Source organism: Parasteatoda tepidariorum, chromosome 11 (assembly GCF_982258835.1).
Source record: "Parasteatoda tepidariorum strain Cologne lab strain chromosome 11, Ptep-v5.0, whole genome shotgun sequence".
Classification (NCBI taxonomy): Eukaryota; Metazoa; Arthropoda; class Arachnida; order Araneae; family Theridiidae; genus Parasteatoda; species Parasteatoda tepidariorum.
In genome coordinates this window covers 81,171,048-81,197,909 of record NC_141765.1, presented here as the reverse complement: position 1 = coordinate 81,197,909, position 26,862 = coordinate 81,171,048, and the positions used below count along the sequence as shown (strand labels likewise).

Sequence of the window (26,862 nt, the reverse complement as noted above, 5' to 3'; positions counted from 1 at the left end):
AAGATCAATTTATTTTTCTAGAACAATACTGGGATATTGATCTAGAAAGAAATTAATTTGAAATTTATGCATTTAATAACTTGTGTTTCAAACTAAAATCTTAAAAAATATTTAAATGAAAAAAAACAGTGAAATAAAACTAAATACTTAATAGAACTAAATACATTGTATAAGAAAAATTCTAAGTATTCTTACTTAAAGTCTGATAAAATTAATGAATTCAAATTTAGATCTTGGCTTTTAGTTCAAAACATCTCTACAAAATTTACATTCTAAATGTCAAATAATTCTATACTAAACTTTTCGTAATGGTTGTTAGTGTAAGGAAATTTTCTCATTCTAAAAATTTCTCAATAACATTCTACATAAAGTGCATGAAAATTCTGACAGCAAAAATAATTAATAATTTTATTTGTCATAAAAATGTAATTTACTCAGATAAATAAGGGTTCAAATACTCATAGCAAAACTATGTTTTAGTTTCCCCTGTGTGAGTTTACTTCTGGTTTTACTTTTGTCTAGCAGCTTACAAATGAAAAAAAATCATTTCTAAAATTCAGAGATAATAATTTTAAAGGGTTTTGGAAAGCTTATAAACTGAAGTTTAAGTATGGATAACGAAAGGAAAAAAAATCTAAATTTTCTTTCGAAATTGACGATTTACACCCAGTCGGATATCATAATAATCAAAATAATTCTCTTCACTTAGCTGTCACAACTGTAAGAAACCTATAACTCATGTGTTGAGAGTTATAAAACTTTAATGGGATTTCTGACAATGTTAGTCCTCCATGAGAAAGCAAATTCCTAAATTTTGAATCGGATAGTTTTAGCCTTGAGCATCCACAGTTCAGTGCCGCGCAGTGTGCGACTTATGAGCTAGGAACTGGAGTATCATTGATTGTAAATGTAAAAATAGATAGCCACAAAAGATAAGAAAGGGAAGCATGACATTATATTTCAAAGAATAAATTCAACAAATCTGAATTTTCAGCTTCAAAAAAAATCACCAAATAAGCTGTCCTATTAGATGTGCCAACCTTACTTAAATGAAAGGTTTAAAATCATAAATGCTGTGGCGTATCTTCCCAAAATTACGGTAATTTTACTGAAATTATGATTTCGCCAATGTCAACTACTGTAGAATTTATTGGGCTTCTGATCAAAATATTGTTCTTTAAAATATCATAGCTGCCAACCCTTCCGCATTTTTACTTATTTTAGCTATTTTTTACGCGTAGAAGATGAGATCTTCCTCATTTTACCCAACTGCCCAATAGCTAGTACAATCAAACCCCGCTATAGTGAACTCCCGGATATAGTGAACGAAATGTTCGGTCCCGTGCCTTGCTATACTTGTATAATGTTATTTTTAGTGGATATAGTGAACCAAAAAAGTGAGGAAGTTGGATATAATGAACTTTTTTCTGTCTTCGACTGATTTCCCCCCCCCCCATTTTCCTTTAATAATTTTGAAATTTGTATTTCAAAATAAATACATATACCGATTTTTAAAACCATCTATAGAAACTACTTTTATGTGCTCGAATGGCAGGTTAGACAGGTTTAAAAAGCGGAATAACAGAAATTCAGGAAAAATTATCTGAGAGTCGGGAAGTGTTTCCATATCTGATGTTGAGGATTGCTCATCAGCTAAAGATTACAAATTTTTATTTGTACGCAAGACGAAGAGTGATGAAAAATAACGCATTTTTTGCTACTGCATAATATTTTTCAGTCATTTATATGAATATAATGTAATAAAAGGGAGGAGTTTGGGAACCATTAGTGAAATTGCCTGCGCAACGGATATAGTGAACTTCCGGTTATAGTGAACCGAAATTTTGGTCCGTTGAAGGTTCACTATAGCGGGGTTTGACTGTATTTTCTTTAAATCAGATATTGATGCTCCTCTTGTAATGGCCTTAGAAAGCCCGCTTGCGGTTATCCTCCGTTTCCTTCCATTTACGTCACATCGCTCAGTGTGGCCTCCTCTCTTCTACCGCTGAGAGAAGGAATTCAGCTTATGTTTCGAGAGCGCTTTCCGTTATAACGTGACTTCCTGTTTGTCGGTGCGAAAGCAAACTTTAAAAGAAAATGACTTGTGTAAAAGCAAAACAGCAATTGGTTTATGGCAATATTTATTTGGTCATTAGATTAATCTTGTTAATTTATTATGGCTGAACGAAAACAATGCAAACATCCTTTAAGGAGTCCTATTCTCTTGAATTTCCATTTATTTCTAGATAGAATCTTGGAGTACATGATGTACGCTGCAACGTATGTGAAAATGACTAGCATATCGCATGGTGGTCAAACTGATATGGTCAGACACGTAAAATCAACAAAACACCACAAGAACAAATTTTTTTTAATGTAATTCTTTTTTCATAATTTCTTTTGAGTTTATATAAAGTGCATACTATTATATTGTAATTGAACTAATGTTGTTATAAGTCTTAAAATATGACATATTTCCCTTTTAATCAAGAATATTGTATCATCAAGTTGCTAGTCATAATTTTTTTTTTAAATTATTTTCTTTTCTTGTTTTAAAAAAAGTTGAGTATTGCTTTTTTATGCTGATATAGTGGATTTATAAATAAATATTTAATTAAAATCCGCTTCTTTTATAAATTTATTAGTAATTTGTATGCAGTTGCGAATCTTCTGCATTTTTAGGCATTTCTTCTGCATATTTTTTTTTGGTCTATCTTCTGCATTTATAGGCATTTCTTCTGCATATTTTTTTTTTGGTCTATCTTCTGCATTTTTATAACTAGAGGCTGGCAGCTATGAATTATGTACTACATCATTGAGTAATAGTTTAAAGTATTTTAAGTTGTATGTATGCAAGTATGATCATAGCAAAGTATTTTAAGTTGTATGTATGCAAGTATAATCATAGCTACTTATTATTTTTTTTCATAGGTCCCTATTGTTAAATTGATAGATGCAAAAACTGACACTAAAATAGATATTAGTTTTAATATGAACAGTGGTGTAAAAAGTGCTAATCTAATTAAGGTAACTTTTCAAATTTTTGTATTTTTCTTATTAATTTGATTTATAAAACTATCTTTTAATGTTTTGTTGCTTTTAAGCATTATTTGTAGCCAGTTTAGTTTATAGAAATCAAATTAGTTTCATGAATTTTCTTGTGTTCAGCTTTTTTAGCAATGTTGTAGTTCAAAGTTTTGTCAAGGCATTATACCTATGTTATTGTAAGGGAAAATTATGTTGTTATTATGAAGAAAATGGAGTGGTTCTTTTGTATTGGTCAGTTATATGATTATTCCATCTTAAGTTTTTGTAATGGATATTTTTCTCTACTATTCATTTTTCAGAATTTAACTCTTATCTTTGTATTGAATGAAGCATTGAGTGATGTCTGTAACTATCATCTATCAAAGACTTGTCATACTCTCTTAATCACAAAATTGTTTTCTTTTTAAACTGAACCTGCTTTATTTTACCTACAATCAGGGTGCGCACAGACTCCTTATACTCCTTAGAAACTCCTTGGAAATAAAAAAGTCCCCAAGTAGTACTTGGAACTACTTAGATTTCCAAACTAGTCCTTAGAAACTCCTTAGATTATTGCAATAAGATTCAACCCTACCCAAGCTTTCAGACACATGAATTATTGTTATGGGGAGGGAGGGGGAATTACTTCCTGTTGCTGGTGAAGGGTAGTATTTCAGGCACCTCATTCATCTCTATGAGCATTGCAGTGATTGGCTTAGATTGATCGACTGTGCACCAATAGAAATGCGATCAACAAGATTTTCAAAAACAAGTTGAGATATGTTGCAGAGAGAGTGAGTGACATAGCAACGAAAGTCGGTCTGTTCAACGGAAGTGGGGCGAGAGTTTTGCGTGTTACTGGTAAGTACATTTTTCTCTATTTTACAAGCCTTAAGTAGCACGTGGACGAAGTTTCGCCTCCAAGATAATTTAATAAATTTCGCTTATAAAGTTTAATTAGCAAGTGTTTCAGAAATAAACAACAAACTAATTGATTAAGATTTTAATTTTTTTTTAAATTCAGATTTTTTTTTGTTAAAATTTTTGAGTTTTTTAAAAATGTTTGTTAAGTTATTCTTTTTTAGTAGAATAATGTATTATATTTATCTTTTTCAACTCGTAATACTTGTTAAAATGTCTTTTTTTTTTTTTAATTTATTATTTTATATTTATTTTTTCTTTTAAAGTAAGACATAAATCTTATCCTTTTCTATTGAACGCATTGAGTTTGATACACGTTTGTTACGTTCTGTCAAATTTTCAAATATTCTTTCGTTTGTTAAATTTAACTTTTAATTACTTATTATTTGTGTTTGATTTGTTGAACACTTAGATTAAATAAAAGTTTATTTTTTGTGATATAATCGTTTGGTCTGTTTTATACTCATGTTCGCAATTTTGTTTTATGACTTCAATAATTGGAGGGAAATTAGAAGCCGCAGAACAGAAATCTATATTAATCCGTTCCCCCCCCTTTTTTTTCAATTCTTTAAATTTTTGGGATCTTAGGTCATTAAGATATGAAATTTTTTTTCGTTCCACGTTTCGCTCTTCATCTTTTTTTTTATTCCCCCTTTTTTTTTCTTTGTTAACTGCTTCATGTAGATTTATTTTAATCTTTCGATATATTTTCTTTTTGTTTTTAATAGATTTAATAATAGTTTTAAATTGAAAATAGATTTGATAATCTTAATAAAACAATTATTTGTTGGGGGGAAGAAACATAAAAAGGCACTATTCTATTTATTCTCCGTTAGTTTATCTTTGCTATCTGGAATATTTATCAATTTTATTTTTCAATTTATTGATAAATTTTATATAATTATCCCCCCTCCCGATCAGCTTAGTATTTTTTTCTACCAAACGTGTTCCGTATGTGATACATTTTTAACGTTTTATTTATTTTTTAAATATTTCGTTTCTTAAATATAGTATAGCTTTTACTTACTTTAAACTTATTATTTTTGTTAATTTTGTTTTGCTCTCGAATGGCATGTGCACCTAGATAAAATAATTTTTCAGTTAAAAAAAAAATTTTTGTTAAAAAAATAGTAATGGTTATTGGTCCGTTTACCTATCCAGTGTTCATTTTTACAATTTTCCGAATTTAAGGGTACAAAATCAAATTTGAAAAAAGTGACCAAAATTTCGATTTTGAGATTTTTATTAATTCAAAAAATAGACGTTATAAGCTTTCAAACAGACAAAAAATTTTTGGAAATCAACCATTTTTTTACTGAGTTATGCAAATTTTAATTAGGCCACGCCCCTTTGTTTACATTCAGAAAACAGAAGTCGGTAGTTTGAAGCAGCCGACTTTTTTAGTTTCGTTTTAAGCTAAAAGAGCTTTATATTATTCAAAATACAAGAAAATTAGTGATGATCAATTTGTTTATAGTAAAAAAGTTTAAGATTTTTAAAAATTTTCATGAAATACATAAAAAATTTGATTTTTGAGCTAGGGCAATATAATTAGCCTCTGAATGGTGGTAACTTTTATTTGGAAATCAAAAACGAGTCATATAAAAAAAAAAATAGGATTCTGCCGTGAATTTTAAGCCGCCTGGAGTGTTTTGACTTTATCGGATTTTATGCTATTTTAAAAGTTCAATAACTATTAAAATTATAATTTTATTAAAGTTCAATAACAATAAAAGTTATTAATCAAATTACTTGAAATTTTGTGTACAGCTTTTTAAAGATATTATAAGTAAATTCTGTGAGTTTCATAAATGTAGCATAAGAACTCTGAAAGTTGGTTTTTAAGGTGCCCTGTACCCTTAGTTGATTGGTTTAGGATACAATGGAAATAAAATATTCTTTTAAGTTCGTGGTGTTTGTTGAACAGTTTGGTGTTTTAGTATAACTACAATTAAAATTGTTTTGTGATCATTAATTTAGACTTTGTTTATGAAATAAAATGAAGTAAGCAAATAGGAAAACAATGGAAACAAATATAAATTACCTTAAACATTCATTCTGTTTCCAACGAGTTTTTTTCTTCTTCTTTTTAAGTACTGAAATATTAAATAGTTGATCGGTGTTTATTAATTTTTAGGATAAATAATTAACAAGATTTGTAAGGTATCTAATCTTTGTAACACAAATATTTAGGGGGGTAATTTCCATTGTTCATAAAAAATTTATAAATATTAAATGATTTTTTACTTTCTACTATTTAAAAAGTGACTGGTAGTGTTTAGAAATTAATGGTTTTGTTTGTTTTTTAGGAGTATTGTCTCTGTGATAATGGCTCCATGTGGCAAATGTGTTTTCAACACTAAATGGTTAGAAGATGAAAAGTACAAGAAATGGCTCTTAGCTGATGGACATTATAAGCACTCAGCCAGATGCAGGTCTTGTAATAAGACTTTTTCAATTGCCAGCATGGGGGAATCTGCTCTGAAGTCACACATGGGTTACAAAAGCCATTTAGAGTCATTGAGGGCACTACAACTTACAAAGAAAATTTCTTTTCCAAAAGAGTCAACTTCATCCCAGCAAAGGCATTCATCTTCAAATGAAGTTGGAAAGAATTTAGAAAGTTATTTTCAAAGTTCAAAAACACTAGATGCCGAGATACTCTGTGTTTTAAGGACTGTGAAGTGCCACCATTCATATAGGTCAAATACTAACATTGACCAAGTCTTTAAGCTTATGTTTCCTGACAGTGCCATTGCAGCTGACTTTTCATGCAGTGAAAAGAAAATTTCGTATATAGCTGTTTTTGGGCTTGCCCCATATTTCAAGGATCTTCTTCTGAAAGACTTGGAGGGGAAAAATTTTATCCTTCTTTTTGATGAAACCCTCAATTCTAAAAATTTAAAGAAGCAAGTGGATATTTATGCAAAATTTTGGCTTGGTAATCACATTAAAACCTGCTTTTTAACATAGGTCTTCCTCGGGCATGCAACTACTAATGACATGTTTACGAATCTTATAAATTCAATTTCACCATTGAGTTTAAAAAATGCCTTGCAGCTATCCATGGATGGACCAAATGTTAATTTGAAATTGCATGGAGTGTTGGAAGAACATATTCGCAATGAGTTCAACAAACAACTGATAAATATAGGGACATGTTCATTACATGTTGTACATAATGCCTTCCGTAAAGGTTTTAAAGCTTTAGATTGGGAAATAGAATTGTTTTTGTATAATAAACTGCTGTTTGTAGAAAATGCAACACCATGAAGGAATCATCAGAATCAAATGAAATTCGCAGCAAATGTCAATTATAGGATATTATGCAAATTAATAAAGTTTCAGAGCCATCGCGCGTGCGTGGCGCGCGCAGCGCCCTCTGAATTGATGCTGAAAGCGTATAAATAAAGTGCTGTAGCGGGACGTTGAAAATAGTCTATGATTATTTGTTAGTGGCAAACGTTTAGTGAGACCTGAGTATGCCTCCACGACGGAAGAATAAGAAATTCAAGCAACTTACGGAGTTTGAACGAGGGAGGATAATCGGCCTTCGAGAAGGAGGATTTTCCTATCGCGCAATAGCAGCTCGTATGCAGCGGAACAGTTCCACAGTGATGCGAGTTTGGAAGCAGTGGACCGACGAGCACCGAACAACTCGAAAAACAGGCACTGGACGACAGAAGGTGACGTCAGAGCGCGATGATCGACACCTGCTCCGCATGGCGGTGAATGATCGCACAGCTTCCTCCAGGCAGCTGGCAGCACATTGGTCTACTGCTACAGGTGTACAATTGTCGGCTTCGTCAATTCGTCGTCGTCTGCTGCGCCGTGGATTGCGTGCAAGGGTGCCATTATACAGGATTCCCCTCACGGCGGATCATCGACGGCTGCGTCGGCAGTGGGCTCTTGAGCACAGAGACTGGCGAGCTGATTGGCACCAAGTTGTCTTTTCAGATGAATCACGCTTCAATTTGTGGACCCATGATGGCCGTGTTCGTGTTAGACGTTATGCCGGTCAACGCTGCCTTCCTGAGTGTATTATTGAACGACATAGTGGTCGAACACCCGGAGTTATGGTCTGGGGTGCGATTTCGTATCATGGACGATCCAATTTGATACGAATTGAGGGTAATCTCAATAGCAACAGATACGTCCGTGAAGTGCTACAGCCCGAAGTCGTTCCTTTCCTTCAAGGCATCCCTGGAGCTATCTTTCAGCAGGATAATGCACGCCCACATGTTGCGCGGACTGTTAGAGACTTCTGTTCAGCACAACGCATGCAACTTCTTCCTTGGCCTGCTTATTCGCCGGATATGTCGCCTATTGAGCACGTGTGGGATATGGTTGGTCGGCGTCTCACTCGTGATCCGCGTCCTGCAGTTTCCAAAGACGAACTTTGGTTGCGCATACAAGCGATATGGAATTCTCTTCCTCAAGCAGATATTCAACATCTGTTTGACTCCATGCCACGTCGTATAGCAGCACTCATTGCAGCGCGTGGTGGCTGCACCAAATACTGATTTCGGACGCTTAATTTGTTTCTTTTGTTTTGAAAATTTCATCATTTATTTGTATCAGTACAAGTCGTTTCTGCATTAAATTTCATTTGATTCTGATGATTCTTTCATGGTGTTGCATTTTCTACAAACAGCAGTTTATATATCACTTTTTTGAATATTCTCCTGCTAGGAGAGAGAATTTTGCGTCAATATCTGGGTCTCTTTACCCCTTGAAATTCCTTTCCCATAGATGGGTTGAGAATATAATAGTATGTGAAAGAGCATTGGACATTTTCTCTGCATTACATACTTATGTGAAAGACATGGAAAAGGGGAAATTTCAAGAGCCACCAACGAAATCATTTCAAAACATTCGAAAAAATGTTAAAGATGTTTTATTTCCCGTGAAATTGAACATATTTTTAAGTGTAGCAAAAACAGTAGAGCCTTTTTTAAAAACCTATCAGTCGGACAAACCTTTGATCCCATTTATGGCTGAAGATCTCAAGAAACTTTTGGTTAGATTAATGCAAAGGTTTTTGAATCCTAAACTTTTTAACGGCGTATCTGTTCTTAAGTTGCTACAGATAGAGCATGATAATCCCAAAACCAGGGTTGGCAGGTTTTTGACATGTGACAGTTTTTGACAGTTTAAACCGTCACATCAAAAACCTCACTGTCGAAAATGTCAAAAACCTATATTCATATGTGAAATTTAATTAATACATAAAATTTATATATTTTTTATAAAGGATAGTGTTTCTAAATATGTTCTAGAAAAAATAAATTTAAAATTTTGAAGAAACACTTATATTTTGAATAGTAACCAAAATATTGTACTTTTGAAAGCTCACATCTTTTGTAATATTTTGTATTCATTTTCATGTGTTATTGAAAATCTGCAGTGATATTATTAAGTAATTTATTTATAACCAAATTTAGTGTATAGTATAGATTATACTAAAAATTAGACATTTTTAAAGATAAACATTAGCAGTTTTGTACATTAGACATCTTTTAAAGAAAAATCTTTTTAATATTCTTTTAAATCTTCTTAATAATCTTTTTAACATAAGACAATACAAATTTAAGTGCTTTCTGTTAAATACACAGAGTAATTAGTGTCGGTTTACAGTATATTCAGCCTATTCATTTACTATGCTGAAAATTTAGTTTTTCCAAATACTTGCGAATTTCATTTTGCTGAATACTATATACATAGTTTTGTTGAATATCTAAATATTCAGCTGTTGAATAATTACTTCTTGCTTTCAAGATATGCATTATTTGTATTCTTAATACAAGTGGGGGGAAAAAATTAAGAGGTAAAAATTGTTTTAAAATGATAAGTGTAATAATTATAAATAAATATAATAAACAATATGAATTATATTTATCATTATTCACAAATATAACTACTTTTAAATTCAAATTAACATACTGGATAATAAAGATATTCGGTATAACATTAAAAAAAAATTTCATACACTTGTATCAAGTTTGTATTTATACAATATAACTTGTAAGTTCCTTATAAATATTAGTTATATGTTCCTTATATGTAAAAAATGCATAGTAATAAACTTTTAATTTTCTTAAGTATCAAAAAAAAAAAATTTTTTTTTCAAAATATAAATATTTAAAAAAATTTTGTGCAAAATTTTTCTTCACATGCATTTGAATATAGATTTCTGAGATTTTAAATCTGTTATTTTACCTTAATTTTAATTAAGAAATGTTTTAAAACCTGATGATTACCTATAGTATAATTAAATTTCAATATAATGCATGGCAACTGTTGGTAGTTTTGAAGTTTATATATTTTTTTGGCAAACTTTAGTTTTTGACATTTTTGACGGTTTAAACCAGCATTATACCCTTGTCATGTCAAAAACCCAACCCTGCCCAAAGCCCATATTCCTATTGAAAAAATTTATATGGGTTTTGTGGCCGAAAAACAAGTAAAAGAGTTATATTCGGCAAAAAAAATTTCTGATGGCCAAATCTTATGCTTACGTAAAGATTTAAAGACTGCTCTTGTAAAGATGGTATCCGTCATTATATCAAAGTCGCCAGCTAAGTTTAGTATTGTTCGAAACATGTCGTGTCTCACTCCAAAAAAATTAGCTGAAGATAAACAAGGGTGTTTGACGAAAATGAGAAGTCTTCTGCATAGCCTAGCAGATATAAATATTATAAAAATCTATGATTGTGATGAAATTCATGATTTTTCTGATTTCATCAATGAAACAGTTAGTCAAAATATTGCAGATTTTTTTAAATTTTGATCAAGAAAAGATGAGGTTGGATGAATTTTTTTCTCATTATTTGGAAGAGAAACATTCGAAAGTTTGGCCATGCATCCAAAAGCTTCTTTTGTTGAGTCATGGACAAGCAACTGTTGAAAGAGGCTTCAGTGTAAATAAGAAAATAGAAGTGGAAAATTTGAAAGAGAACTCATATATCGCTCTGCGAACTATTTGTGATCATATCAATGGTTTGGGTGGTGATATATCAAAGGTTATCATCAATAAAGAACTGAGAAATCTGTTATGATGGCAAGGCAACGATACGACGAGTATCTTGAAGAAAATAAAAAAATTGAAAATTCAAAAAAAAGGAAATTTGATGACCAGGATTCTTTAAATGAAGTAAACAAAAAGAGGAAATATTTACAGCGATGTATTGATGAACTCACAAAATCCACTGATGAATTTGCTGAGAAAGCAGAGAGACTGAACAATATGACTTTGCTGACGAAGTGTAATAGTTTGAGAAAAACTTTAAAAAAAAAAAAAAAAATAGAATTGCTAGAGTTTGAAGAAATAAATAAAAAAAAAATAATTTTCCATGTTACAAGCAAATTAATGATTTGTTATTTGTTTATTTATAATTTTTTGTACAAAATGTATATAATTTCTTATGTATTCAGATTGATTTCAAAACATGTGTTTGGTCAGATTTTTATGCTAATCTAAATCTTTAATTTCTCTTCATACACTTACTCTAGATTTATTAAAATATTTGAAATTGGAAAATTTATGAAGGTGTTGATTTCATTTATTTTTCTTGGTGAAGTTTGACAAAGTCTGAATTTGAGAGGGTGGGAAAAAAGTATCTTGTGCAAAATAAGAATTTTTATTTATTTTCTTCATAATAACTGCTTTTTAATTATAAAAAAATCTAGCTATCTTTTAAGTGAAATTTTTTAAATTATGACAAGTCCTTAATATTTTGGAATCCTTGGATACTCCTTGGATTTTTTCTTCTGATCTCTGTACGAACCCTGCCTACAATTATTTTAGTATTCATGCCCAGTATGTCACGTAATATCAGTTAAATGCTTAAAATGACACCTTGATATAGTGTTTTAGGTGTTTTAGAATACTGATTTAACTTGCTGATTTAAGAAGATAAAATAATTGAAACCTATACTTAAAAACTAAGTACTCACTAATATCTAACAAAAAATTATATTATGTTTTATTTTTTATTTGAGTAAATTTTTGAAAGCCAACTTTAGTTTATTCAAAATAAAGTCAACAATTCATTAACTGAGTATATTAATTATAATTTTTTAATCTGAAACAGAACAGAGAAATGTGAGGAATTAAAATAAAATGCAAAAAGCTGTTGTTACGAAACAGCTGTAAGGGTGTAGTAATGCTTAAAATATTGTATGTAAAATAGTTTTTTTTATATTTAAAACATTTATAAGGTTTTGTAACTTAATTTTGAGGAATGAATTGAATATGAATTCATTTGTAAAAGAAAAAGAAGTTTATTAAAAAATAACAGAAAAAAATTGATTTATGAAAAAAAAATCAAATTTGCATTGAAAGGCGTGTAATAAAATCTTTATTTCGATGGAATAATAAAAGAAATTTTTAAGATTTTATTTTATGATTTTTATCAATGTACAGTTTCTTCAAAGAAAACTGATATCTTCAGTCAAATATTTTCTAAGAAGAAAAACAATAAGAACATTGAACTACATATAGAGTCACAAACGTCAGGGAACAGTTATATGTAGGAAAATAAATTTAGTGAAAATAAGTTATAAATATATCTTACATATATAATTCTGTAGTTTAAGTTCTTTTTATTTAATATATTTCTAGACAATCATTTTTCGATTTTTTATTTATCTTCATTATTATGAAATAAAATCTTTTCATTTCAGTCGAATGAAAAAATGCATTTTATGTTGATTTTAATTTGAATCTGATTCCTGTGCTAATTTCCATATATACTGATACTTACCTGAAAAATAAAATGATTATGAATATTAAGAGGAAATGAATTAATAAAAATCACAAGTTCTGTTTTGCCGAGCATTTTCAACAGATGTTTATTAAGCATGATGCTTATGAATTAAAAATGATATTTGCTCCCGTGTTTTCGATGTTGGAATTTAAATTTTTTATTTGTCTTTATTTTTAAAGGTTACTGCAGTGTTGATCTTTTTTATCAATATTTTTATCAGTAAATGACAATATGTTGCAGAATATGAAATTTGCATTTTTTGATGTTTGTTTTAATTAAATGTAGGCTCTCCTCAGTTAAATGTATGTTAAATCAAAAAAGATTTTAATATTTTTATTACGATTACCCTCATTAGGGTTTTCAAATGATAAAAATAAAGTGTGAGTTGAGTTTAATAAATTTTAAAAGAAATTTTTACATTGTAAGATCTTTTTTTTTTCTATTGACGTCATACTATTTTAGATTCCTGGATGTGAGTTTGCGAATATTACTATGCATGGAATCATGCTATAAAATAAATATTATTACTAAAGGAACACGATGTAGATCTTCACTTTTCATATCTAGTTTTTAATGAGTATTTGTAAGGATCATTCATCAGTTTTTTTTATGAGAAACTTTTTACCTCTTTTTATCTATTTTATTTATTGAATAATGCAACCTAACTGAAATTGCAAACATTTCATATGTTGGATTATGGAACCATCTAGTAATTGTAGAAATGTTTCAGGTATCTTAACTACCAAAACTAAATTTATTGTTTCAGAATTTTAAATGAATCATTTAAAAAAAGAAGTTCACTATTGCTAACTTTTTTAAAATGGCAAGTTAAGAGATCACTTAACTACAATTTTAAGCAAATATAAAATAATGTTTAAACCTAATTATAAATTTAATAATTATAACATTTCCAAATAGGGAGTTGAAGGATTGTCTACTAAGATATTATTTAAAGATATTACTGTTTAGTTACATTAACTGCATATTTATTTTAAAATTGTTGGAACTGTTTAATTATTTGTTTTAAAAAGTCGAACTCAATTTAACAAACTCCCAAATTAAGTTTTGATGTGGGGAATCAATAACTAATATACATTTTTAAAAATACTAAAGTTTCTTCATTATAAAATTATTAATTCTGTAGGTATGAAGATTTTTAAATGTAAATAATAATTTATATTTACCATGCCGTTACAATATGTCGTAATTTTTTGTATTGTTAAATAATGTCAAAGTTGAGTATTTAATCTTTCCAGCTTTTTAGCTCTAAATTAAAGAATTCTGTGCTCATAATTGGACTTTGCTCTGTTTCAAAATTGTCCCAAAACAGGTTTTGAGCACTTGAAACTGTGTGTGAAAACTTGTTTGTTCACAAAACGAAATAAGTTTGAAAATTGACAACCACCTCTTATAGTTCCCTCAGATATATTTTACTGTATTAATTGGACAAAGGAATGCTATTTTAAGATAAAATTATTTTTATACAAGTAATAAATTATTAAACTATTTGATATTCTATTTGTTTTAAGTATAAAACTTATTGAAAATAAAAAAAACATTTTAAAGTGAATTCTTTTTTAGGAATTTATGCAAGCCTATCCTGCTTTACCTAAGCTGGTTCTAGTTTTAAAGCAGTTTCTCTTAGAAAGAGATCTAAATGAAGTTTTTCTTGGTGGAATTAGTTCTTACAGTCTTATTCTGCTCACAATAAGCTTTTTACAGGTATTATTTTTACACTATGCTTATTTCATACTAAGAATTGGTCCTGCTTGGAAATTAATCATTTTGTTCTTTATCTAAATGAATAGATCTAACCTTAGTCCTAGAGCTATTAAATAATTTTAGTATTTAAAAACAGTCCATTCTCTTTATTCAGAAACTTTATATACAGTAGGATAAAGGTCATAAGACAGAATATAAAATTCTACTTAAAAAAAAAAAAAGTTTTAGGAAGTTAAGAAATTACAAAAATATAAATGAGTTTAAGTAATTAAAAGTAATTTTTTTTTAAATTTTATTTATGCTACGTGAGCCTAGTTACTGAAAATTTTGTTTTGGACATAGCTTAAAGTAGTATTTAAGACAATGGTTATTTCTATTTATATATGGCTTTATTTTTAAACATATGTTAAAAGCTGTATCCCTTTTTTTTTTTAAAATGTGTATTTTGAGCGATATTGATATTGATTTTAGCATTCAAATAGTATTTTTTTAAATGAATCATAAAGCTGTCCATTTCATTTATTTATAATTATTGCCTTATATATTATGATTCTGGTTTTGATAAGTAAGAAAAGAATATTGGAGAAAAGAATTGTTATGAACAACAATGAAATAAAAGGAAGAATTGAGTAACCAAAACCATGTTATATCCCCATGCTATTATTAAGCCTTTAGAACAACATTATATATATATAGTGAAATAGAGTAATACTGAAATAGTGAAATGATGCTTCATCAGCACATATAAAAATATATATTCACACAAATCTCTGCTTTCATATAGCAGTTTTTTCATAGAAAATAAAATAACTTCCCTAATAAAAATGCATGTTTGTTATAATAAGAAAAATAAAAAAATAAATAAATTGCTACAGTAGGTACTATTTTTGCACTGTTATTTATGTTTTAAGTATGCTATTAAACTATTACACTTTTCTTGCTATTTTTAATGAAATAGTGTAGAATTCAGTAAAATATACTGCGTCCAAATTTAAACTTGATTATGATAGCCATGAACATTTACTCTTTTATTTAATAATATGAAAAAATTATATAGAGCGTTAGTATTTTTACATCTACTTAAGACTTATTTAATGCATTTATTTAAGAACATTCTTTTTTCAAAAACATAATAAAAACAATTTTTATTGAAATATATACTAATTTATTGAAATATATACTAATTTTATATATATATAAAAAAAAAAAAAAACTACCTCGTTTTATCCTATGCTGGGATGAAGAGGACATATAAAAGCATATTCTTTTGAATGATTTACTTAAAGGAAGCAATCAAACTAAGTAGAATAGTTATGTTTCAAATTTGATCTATTACGAACCAATGTTTTTAAAAGATATCAAAAATTTCAATAACTTAAACTAAGTTTAAAAATTTGGCTTTGAGCCTTTTTTTTTTTTTTTTTTTTTTTTTTTTTTTTTTCATTTTAAAAAAAACTTTTTTTAGCTTCACCTGACCCTACTAGTAAAAGTTCAGTAATTAAGTAAAAAATTTTAGTACCCACTCTTATGAGGTACTAAAATATTTTACTTAAGGAAAGGAAAAAATGTGTGAAATTCATGAATTTTCCTTCAAAACAAAACCTTTAAATTTTTTATTTAAATTTTTTTTGATATATGGCAACATTTTTTAAAATCATTACTTTTTTTTAACGTTAGTTCACTTGATAGCAACTGCTTGTTAACATCACAAAATAGTTTTTAAAATAGTTTTTTTCTTTTAGCACATGCGAAGTCAGAATGAAACAAACCTTGGAAAACTTTTGATTATGTTCTTTGAGCTTTATGGCCGTCATTTCAACTATCAAAGCACTGGTATAAGTATTAAGAATGGTGGAACTTATTTTATAAAAGGAGATTTTAACTCGATGACTGATGGAAATAGGCCTTCCATACTTTGTATAGAAGATCCTTTGCTACCAGGTATTTATATAATCGGTGTAAATTTAATGCATTAAATTATTTGTTTTTATTTTCTTTCTAATGATGATCTTATGAGATTAAAATTTGTAAGTTTTTTTTAATGAATGATTTTTTTAGCATATGTTTTATAAATAAATTATTCTGACCCAAGAAATCCAAATAAATGTGCCAATTTTCCATAGAATTAGATTTTTGTCTATCAATCATGAGGGATAATATAATTTAGAGACTGTGTGTTTAATACTTTTGAACCATATCTTAAGGGTTATAAAATTATACTTACTGACTTCTAATTACAATAAAGAGCAGGGGAAAAACTGATAGGCAGAGGTTAACTACTCTAGATTTTGTTTATATCTAAACATCTGTAACTGAATATCCATATTGCTAATAACAACAAATATTGAAAACATTCAGCTTTCCATTAAGAAATCAGATTAAATCACTTTCACAAAAAAATAGCCATGAGAAGTATTTAAGAATTTAAAATAATGACATAAATTAATGAAGTTGTGCTGCTAGTTGAAACCATGTCTAATGTAAAGGCATATTTTTTTAAATTTTATTTGCCAGTGATTTATTATAAATGCTTCATAAAATTTAAACTTTTAAAATAGTTTTATTTAAATTATTGCCAAGGATTGACAAATTTTGGCTAGCTAACAGTATCTTCATGGCTATTAACTATTTCAAATTAATACACATCTTTAATCTAATCTATCCTATTGTTTAATATATTTTAATGAGTGAATTGATGTAAATGTTTTTTATTTGAATAATCTGTGATAATACAGTAGAATTGCTCGGGACCATCGCTATCCCAGATGTTTGAATTTCCCGGTTTTCTGGATCGGCCAAAAGTGCCGTTAATCGATGTTTTATCAAACCCAAATTACAAGGAAAAAGTTTAACGTATTTAAAAATAGGGAAAAACGAAAAGATATTCTAAATTTAAAAATATGGTAGAAAAATAACATTTAAAAGGATAAAAACATTTGCAAATTTAGACAAGAAAAACAAGTTTGAAAAATACAAAATTTGCATATTTATTTTTTGATAATAATTAAAATCCCCAAATTAACTAATATAAAACAAAACGAATATTAAAAAAACGCAATATATTTCATACCTAATTATACTTGGGGGGGGAGGAAAAGAAAACTTATTAATCTAAATAAAAACAACACTTGAAAATTATGGAAAGGAAACAAACGATATTTAAAAAAGGCACTAACATAAGTATTAAAACCTCGAAGAGACAGAATATTATAAAATAAACGGAATTAAAAAAAAAAAAAGCTTAATGATGAAATTTTTGAATAAAAAGAATGAATTTATTGAGTACGAAAGTTATCCTAAACGAAAAAAAAAAAAAACAACGCAGTGGAATCAGAAAAACAGAATCAAAATTTAAAAAAGAAAAAAAAAAACTGCTATCTTCTTTATAAAATAATCGCCTGCTTTTATTAACAAATAATTATATGCTTAAATTAATAAACAAACTTCTCCTTTTATTTTATTTTTTTATTAAAAGACTATTTTTAACGAAAGCAGATGTGATTGCACATCAAGAAAAACTTGCTAATGATATCGCATTTCTAAGAAATCAGAATTTATTCAACAAAAAAATATTGTTTTGCTTATTGATGTCAAATAGATGAATATAACAGGTGATTAAATAATGCATTATCCGAAATAATAAAACAATTCTCCATAATAAATAACAAAACTGAGTAACTGAAGTGGATGATTTAAAATAAATCTCACATTTCACCTTTAAAATCAATTACTCTTAGCCAGATGTTTCAAGTTCCTTAACTCAACATTCATTGCTATGCCTGTGCAATGCATTTTCCCTACCCCCATCGTAAATCAAAGAGAAAACGAAATCAGCTTGCCACTCCTTTAAATTTGATTGATGGCAGGTTATCAGAAAAAGAAAATAAACACAGGAGAAAATAAAACATTTGTCCCTTCCCTGCCCCCTCTGGATCTAATGATCTTCAAGGTCAGGGGAAGAATTGAAGTTCCTCTGGGCAAGTGAGGAGAATTCCCCCCTTTCCCTCTACTCACCTTTAAGGATGAGTCAAATTTCTGCTTTTTTTAAAAAAAATTTTTATAATCGTTATAGTACTTTAAAATAGAGGGAAAACCAAGCAAAATTCTTCCTGGATTTCTGGTTTCCCGGTTATCTGGATACCGGATAAATGGTTCTCTACTGTACAATTGTAATTTCACATAAATTTGAATTCAATTTTCAGCAGTTATTGTTATGCATTTCCACATGATTTTTAAATTCTCAATGTTTTTATTTCCCCTTTATTGGGACAATTAAGTTTCAAATTATGAATTTGAGCAATCACTTATTACACACCGGATCCGTTATTAATTCCAGGCAATTTTTTGTCGCTGTTTCTATAGTTCTTATTACAACTTTTCAAGGACTTTAAAAATTCGTATTTTGTTTATCAGTTTTTTCAGCAGTCAGCTATTTCATTTCCCTTGCCTTTTAGAATACCAAATTTAATACATAGCAACACACAAAATTAATAAAGGACTTACACATTTTTATAGAGAGGGAAATTTTTTTCCTAGAAATTATTTGAGACCTTTGATTTTTTTTCCTTATTTTTACTGTTCAGTGTGTTTTTAGCAATGTTTACAGTGTATATTCTTTTGTAATTGTGCATTGCTATCTCAAAATATGCTAATAAATTATAATCTGTATACCATTTCTGTGTTTATAATTGTGATTAGGTCACTTATCTATAATTTTTAATGCAAGAGAAGACTCTTTGCAAGTTCTGATGTTAACACTGTTCATATCTGAAGAGACTAGAGAAAAATCAGTTATATTTTTGTAGTAAATGAGATAAAGTAGTAAAAAAAATGAACTATTTAAGTTGGCTTTTGAGTGAAGCCCTGATTACATGTTTCTGAAGTTGTACATTATTATACTAATTTCAGTATTTTTTTAACTGCTATGTTATGTCGGAACAAATGAGTTTTATACAAAAATGTTAGAAGTACATAAATTTTAAATCCAATTACTTATGTTTTTCCAAAATAAAGTTCTCCATTTTAATTCAACAATATGGTGCTTCTTTTTTGGTTAATTTTTAAGTTGGAAAAACGCATCTACTCTATATAAAATGAAAATGTGGTATATAAGCTGTGTGAACACATTTTTATGTACATTTCTTTGGTTGATGAAAGTAATTTTTTAACTTTTCCTTGCTTAAATTTCTAGTTAATTTGTTTATTAATTTTTATTATCAGACTGTTCCTTTCTTATGGAGATCCCTTAAAACTAATGTCCCTGAGCTAAAACCCAGTGCTAAAAATAGCTATTTAATATTTTCAGGCAAAATATGTTTAAGTTTTAAGAGAATAAATTTTTTAATTGTCATAAATTTTTTACCTATTTAAAGATTTTAAGTATTAAGCATAGTTAAACTTACGCCATATTTTAATAATTTCAGGTAATGATATAGGCAGAAGTTCTTATGGAGCACTTAATGTGAAACTGGCGTTTGAATATGCTTATAAAATACTTAGTGAAGCTGTCCGTCCAAGCAACTTTACTCCTGATAACAAAAAAAGGTAAAATTTTCGACATATATTGAATTATTTTATAGGCAATAGGAGCAAGATTAGCGGAACCTTTTTAAAAAATGACCCTGAAAATCTTAAGAATAAACTATGTTTTTTCAGAGAGGGCTACATAAATATTATTTTCTTTTCTTTTCTTTTTTTTAGAAAACAAAGTCACATTTTGAGACTATTTTTTCAGGGACAGCATTTTTATGACCATAAATGCACTGAAACCTCAATTTTCCAAACCTCTTTTTTTTACTTTTTCAATATTGATAACTTTTGTAATTCAGTTTGAGACCCTCAAGATAAAGAACTATTTGTACTGCATGGCTAAACTGATCATTATATGTTATGTTAGGAAAAAATCATATTTTTAATTTTATTTAAACATAAATAAATATTATATTGTTATTTATATTTTTATATCCCCTCCTTTAATGATCCATTGTTATGTGCACAAGTTACTGATTTTAAAAGTTTTCTAACAAAATATTTTGCTGACATATATTTCTATTTACAGTAAAATCTCTCAATGATTATTTTGGATAACAAAATAAATAAAAGAAGAAACAAACTATATCAATTGTGTGTTACAAATAAGTAATTTGCCAGCTGAAGTAATTCTAGTAATTTTTAAATAAGCTGAAGAAATGGGCTTCTGAAATATGATTAAATATCTGCTTAGCATGCTATGTATACCACATAGTAATGCCTAGTATAAAAAGGTATATTGAACACTTTTTTTTTTAAATATTCAGCATTACAGTGTGGTATATATAAAATGTGAAAAGAATTAGAACACAATTTTGAAGTTCTTTGTCAAATAAATCCTTGAAATGTATTTTGAAAGCAGAAAATATGCCGTGTGAAAATTGTTGTGAACGTAACTAAACATTTTCCTAGAGCAGTAAAGTCTATGTATTAACAATTATTTTAGGAAAATTTCATAAAATTTTCAAACTAATTGTATTTTTGTCTAACTGGATTTATATTCTACCATTTTTTTGTCTGAGTCATCTTTTATTTATCTGATTTTCCCATTTTAAAGAATAGTTTCATACAATTTTTAAGTTTCAAAATGCTTTACTTGATATGCTTTTAAAAATTTTAATTAGCTTAAAATTAATTACTAGTAACAGATTGCTTTGAAAAATTATTATGAGGAGCCAGTGCTACTTATTTTTTTAAGTTTTAAAATAATTTAATAAATTTTTGAATTTTTGACCTCAAAAATATGTCTGCAATCTGGGTAAATATGGTCCCCATAGCGATTCAAAGTTTGGACCCCTTAATGTTAATTTAGCTTTTTGCATATTCCGCCATGTGTCAAGAACTTTTTACGCAAATTGAAACATTTGTGAATACAGTTATAAAATTCGTTTATTCAAAGATAATTTCATACAAAAAATAAATTTTAGCAAATGTTTATTATTTTATTAAATAATAGTCAACAAATATTTGAATTTTACGGTATACAAAGTTTTGCATCATGTTAACGAATATAATTTTGAGAGACAAAATACAAAATTTGAGCAAAATCAGTTGAATAGTTCCTGAGAAATCTAGTTTTAAATATCTGGACTTTTTTAAAATTTGATTTCTCTTATTCAACCGATTTTGCTCAGATTTTGTTTTTTACCATGTAAAATTACAAAAGTTGTTCAGGATGGTCTGCCTTTTTTTTTTTCGCATTCTGCCTTCAATTTTTTAAACCACATGCATAAACTGCATGTGTAATTAGTTCTTAAGGTAATATAAATTTTTTTAAATAATAACATTAAAGGAACCAAACATTCTACTTCTCTCTTGACTTAGCTATTATGACTTTGTTTTCAAAATTACTGCAGTTACTAAAGAAGAAAAAGTGTGTTTACTTAAAAATAGTTGTTTTATTACGCTAAAATCAAAAAGTTAGTCAGAACTTTAAATTGTTAAAATTTAAATCGTTAGGTTTCATTTTTTATACTTCATTTTTTTTTTCTGAGAAAAAATAATAATGAAGTTTTTTATACAAATTTGAGTCTGTGTTTATATATTAATAAAAAATTGATTTTCTTATGTTATTTAGCAGTTTTATATTTATTTTCCAGTATTTTGGGGCGCATTATCCAAATAACTGATGAAGTAATTGCTTACAGAAATTGGATTAGCAAAACATTTCCTGTGAGTTCGATTTCTATTTTGCAAGATTCTGAGTCGAACATTTCAAACAAATTGAAAGATACCCCGTAAGTAATAGCCTATTTTTTTTTGCTACTAGCATGGTTTGATAAACATACAAATTTTATTTAATTTATGCCTTTTACATAATTTCAGCATTGAATTTTTACGTGTATAACTTCAACTTTTTCAAATGTAGCATTTCCTCCACGCTTAAGTGTGTTTTCAACCCTTCTTTCACAATATTTTACTCTATTATAATTGTATCAAAAGAGTTTTTATCTTTAAATCATCGATGAAATGATTATTTGTTTTAGAACTTGGAAATCCACACGAGAAAGTGATTCTTCTTGTATCTCCTCTGCTTCTAGTATGGCAAGTGATACTGTAAGTCACTTCAATTTTATTTTTATAGTTCTTAGTCATTTTTCTATCAAAATATATATTTTGCACATACTTTTTAACATACCTTAACAAAAAATGAACCAAAGGCAAAGTTTTCTATTCGTAACTAAAAACTGCAACATATGTATAAATTTAATAGTGCTCTGGTAATTCTTAAAATAAAATTACTATCTCTTCACCTCTTCTTGATTATAAATATCCAGGTGGGAAAAAACCTTACTAAACTAGCAATGCCTACAAAGTTCCATATCAACAAACTCATAGTTTTAACAGTATTTATTCTACAATTTGATACATGAATGTGATCTCTTTATTTTTAAGTAAATTGACATTAAAATTCAAAAGTAGCACTTAGTTTTCGATGTAATCTTTTTAATTAAATGTTTACTTCGATGCAAGGGATAATATGCTATAGAAGAAAAATATTCCAAAAGGTGTAAAAGAAATTTAATGAATTCATTCTAAATGCTCAGATTGTAGCCACAAAAGTCAGTACGATTGCATGTCCCACCTCAAAATTTTCTTGGTCCAAATTCTTGAAATAATTTTCTGTTATTCTTTTTCCAACTTCTTTCACTCCAAATAATAGTTGAAAATTGGCAATAATTATTTACTATTTAAAATTGCAGTCTTTTTGTTTGGATCTAAGTAATTAAGTACCAAAATAGTTAGGTTTGAAACAAGCTAAAAATTAAAAGTATCAAAATATAATGTTGAAATTGATAAAAATTTACTACAAGTAAAGACAAGTGTTTTTCTTAAAAAAGATATTTAAAAAAGTCAGATATTTATTTTCCAAAAAGTGTCATTTTTAGCCATTTCCAAAAAGATTTTCCAGAAATGTTGAAAAATATTATCTAAATGCTCAAATTCAAATAAAATTTGTTTTCTTGTTTTATCACTTTGCTATGGACTGAGTTGGAAACCAAGAATTTCCTTACAAGCCGTAATCAAGGGTTTAAAACAATAATTTATTCCTTATATAGATTCCATGTAAAAATTTATGCTCATTTTTTTTTTTTAATATTTTCTCTAAAAACAACAATTTTTCTGAAATTGTCCATATATATTTTAAATGCTTGTTGCAGTATTACTGTTTAGAATTGAAATGTAAAGTAAGAGGCTTTTTAATAACATATATATTTTTTTCCAACATGTTTGGTTATCTATCTGTGTAAAAGTAGTGATGGACTGTGTTTTTATTCAGTATTCAGCTGCAGCTTTTATAACGTTCCCCATTATCCAGTCTTTTTAATGCTTCCAATTTCACTTTCAATGGAATGAATTTACTTTCACTTTTTTTAGAATTCATCTAAAAAAAGTGAAAGGAATGCTGATTTACAAATGAACTAAAAATTCCTATCACGAGCACAAATATTATATATACCTCAAATATTGTAATTAATTTGTGCAGGCGATATTCTAAGTTATGAAATCCGGCACAAAAACTTACTTTCTCTGAATAAAAATTTTTTATTTTTCAGATTTTAGACCCCTAAAATATGAGGAGAAGCTGCAATCTGGGAAATATGACATTAATTTTTAATCTTAATATTACTTTTTGCATATTTCACCATATCTCAAGAACTTTTTAAGAAAAATTTGAACAATTTTTTAGCACAAATTAAAAATTTGCATATACAAAGTTAGTTTCATGCAAAAATGATAACATTTGCTGCTTTTTAAGACTTTTAATTCTAAGTTAAGAATGCAATTAAATTTGTGACACTACCCAAAAATTTGACATTCAATGATCTGGAAAGTATGATAATATGAAGCACAAATATTTCAAACTTAAAATGTATAAAAAAAAATTCATTCGAATTAAAGTTTTAAATCAATATTTGGCATTTTATTATTCTCATAAAATTTCGTGAACGTTAATGAAATTTTGATTATTAAGCATTTGTCACTATTTTAAAGTGAAATCTGTTCACTATTTTGGTTTTTTATTTTGCATAGTGTAGTACTTATCAATATAATTAAAAGTGTGTGACTTCTTATCAATATGAATTATAATAACATTTAATACTTTATTGTATGGTACTGAATAAAAAAAGGAAATGCAGCCTATATGATAATTGAAAATTGTAGCAATTTTTTTTCACGGGGGCGTCGTATCTACCAGAAATTATTGTGATATAGTGTTAAATGCAATGAACTCTATTTCTTCAATTTTCAAATCAAAGTCTGTAAATAAAGTATATTTATCCCAATAATATTTTATTATAATTTGTTTTGTAAGACTCATCAATATTAACTTTTATTTCAGGATTCAGATGTTGATATATTTGTAAAGAGTTCTGAAACTGTTACCTCTGACTTAGAAACTATCAAGTGAAAACACTGATTTGCAAAGAAATCCTTAATGTCTCTAATTGAATGGTGAAGACATAAAAATCTTTAAAAAGTGATGAAAAAAATCAGAATTAATAGTAGTGGATATTTTCTTGTTTTAGCTACTACTACAATTTTACTTTTTATCCTGTACAACAGAATTTCAAATGCATTTTATATATATTTTATATTATAAATATATTGTGATACAGTCCTTTGCATATTTACCAATTACTAAAACTACTAGTAGCAAAGGTATTGCAGTTCTTATATTCTTTTTTTTATTGAAGATTATTATCAAGGAAATTTCACTTACATTTTTTTTAATTGACTCTATGGACTAAGTACTTTTCTTATGTAACGTTCAAGTACGTTAACAAGACAGAACATCACTGAGAAATTTCTAAGAAATATTTTTTTTCCTCTTATCTTATCGGTGTGCATGTTTAAGAACATTTTCTTGAAATTGTTCTTAATTTCTTGAATTGTATAAATAATGTTTAAGACAAGAAGGCTGTGACAAACTAGGCAAAAAAAAATGTGTTTTTAAATTATATAAATGGTATTGTTATAAAGTTTTAGTGTCTATTGCATTGAGGCTCAGATGGTTATGATAAGCCTTCTCAAAACACAGTCTTTCAACACAGTCTAAATTTACTTAATCTACCCCTTAATTTTTGCTTCAAAATAATGAGTTTCACATTTCTTGGATGCATAAGTCGATCAATGAATTTATAAATGCTAAAAAAGAATTTTTTAGCAATTTATAAAATTTTGCTAATATTATTTGTTTTTCTCTACCACCTTTATTATAAAATTAAATTTAAAACTTAACGATGCTACTGCAGACGAAGTGTTTTAAATTAATGCAGATAATATACTTTAGATTTCTCACTACAATGGTACTAACTTAAAAGATGTACTATATGGTGTAGAAAGTTTTATTTTTGTTATATTTAAGTTTTCATTGTGTTATTATTATATTTTTTGTGTGTGTTTGTATTTATTATATGGATCTGTGTTTATTTATATTTTTATTGCATAGCTGCCAATTCTTCTGGATTTTTCCAGATGATTTTATTTTTATATTTGAAGTGATAGTATGGCCTGTGTTTTTCTGTTTAATTCTTGAATTAAAGAAGTTAATTTATTTTAATTATTAATTTATTATATTAATTTTAATTACCGCAACAAATGAATGTATTAAACATGTATATAAATGCATGATAGTAGCTTAATGGTGTTCTTAGGCTCTGGTAAAATATGCCAAGATTTTTGCCTACAATTTATTTTTTCAATTTTAATTTCTTTACCACTTGGTAAAACCATGCTTGCTTGGAAGGAGCAAAAGTTGACAGGCATGATTCTTAATCTGTCTTCACCTGTCTCATAAAAAGATTGGGAAAAAAATCATTTCCTGGCATGTTGCCAGAGTTCAAAACGACCCCTACTATTATAGCAATTTAGGGTCAATAAAACAGACTAATTTACTAAAAAGAACTATGAGCATTTTGTTTTACTAAAATTCTTAATATGGTTTTAAACATAGAATATTGTGAATGTTTTTATTTATTTTTTATATAAATGAATTTAATCCCAGTGTTGCTTACCTTAAATTGTAACATGTATTACAAAAGAGGGGCAACTTTGTGATACCATTTTGTAACTCCTTTATACAGAATCAATAAATAATGCAATCTTGATGCTTTTTGTAACCAAGGAAGTATCTCCTTCTAAATAAAAGTTTTAATTTTAATTGTAGTTTCCTGTTTGAACATGATTTCTCGCAATTGTTATTGTTGCAAGAAGTGATATTTTTGTGGTTATTTGTTTTGATATTATATTAATTTGAAAATTGTCTAACTGCATGTTAGGATAACTATATCTAAGGTACGTAAATACACGGGAACATTACTTTTAAAATGTAACAAGTTAAGTACAAGTACTTTAGACGAAAGTAATGAGTAAATAGTAAACGAGAAAG

The 26,862-nt window shown here is 27.8% G+C and overlaps 2 protein-coding genes across 3 annotated transcripts in view; both read left to right on the top strand.

Annotated features, from left to right (window-relative positions):
• LOC107446301 (terminal nucleotidyltransferase 4B) overlaps window positions 1-24,885 on the top strand; it is a 36,360-nt gene extending 11,475 nt beyond the window's left edge. Inside the window, exons 5-11 of one of the 2 annotated variants that reach the window (XM_016060913.4) lie at window positions 2,932-3,027; window positions 14,298-14,438; window positions 16,181-16,379; window positions 19,862-19,982; window positions 22,067-22,204; window positions 22,454-22,523; window positions 24,814-24,885. In XM_016060913.4, the coding sequence (XP_015916399.1) occupies window positions 2,932-3,027; window positions 14,298-14,438; window positions 16,181-16,379; window positions 19,862-19,982; window positions 22,067-22,204; window positions 22,454-22,523; window positions 24,814-24,882 (834 nt within the window). In that variant the 3' untranslated portion in view covers window positions 24,883-24,885. The remainder of the gene's footprint in view (window positions 1-2,931; window positions 3,028-14,297; window positions 14,439-16,180; window positions 16,380-19,861; window positions 19,983-22,066; window positions 22,205-22,453; window positions 22,524-24,813) is intronic. The other variant, XM_043045443.3, reaches the window with a different exon arrangement.
• On the top strand, window positions 3,749-7,054 carry LOC147801852 (uncharacterized). Its single transcript, XM_087155299.1, has 2 exons — window positions 3,749-3,888; window positions 6,258-7,054. Exon 2 carries the CDS (start codon window positions 6,277-6,279, stop codon window positions 6,919-6,921), a length of 645 nt encoding a protein of 214 aa, XP_087011425.1. The 5' UTR covers window positions 3,749-3,888; window positions 6,258-6,276; the 3' UTR covers window positions 6,922-7,054.
• Window positions 24,886-26,862: the final 1,977 nt, after the last annotated feature.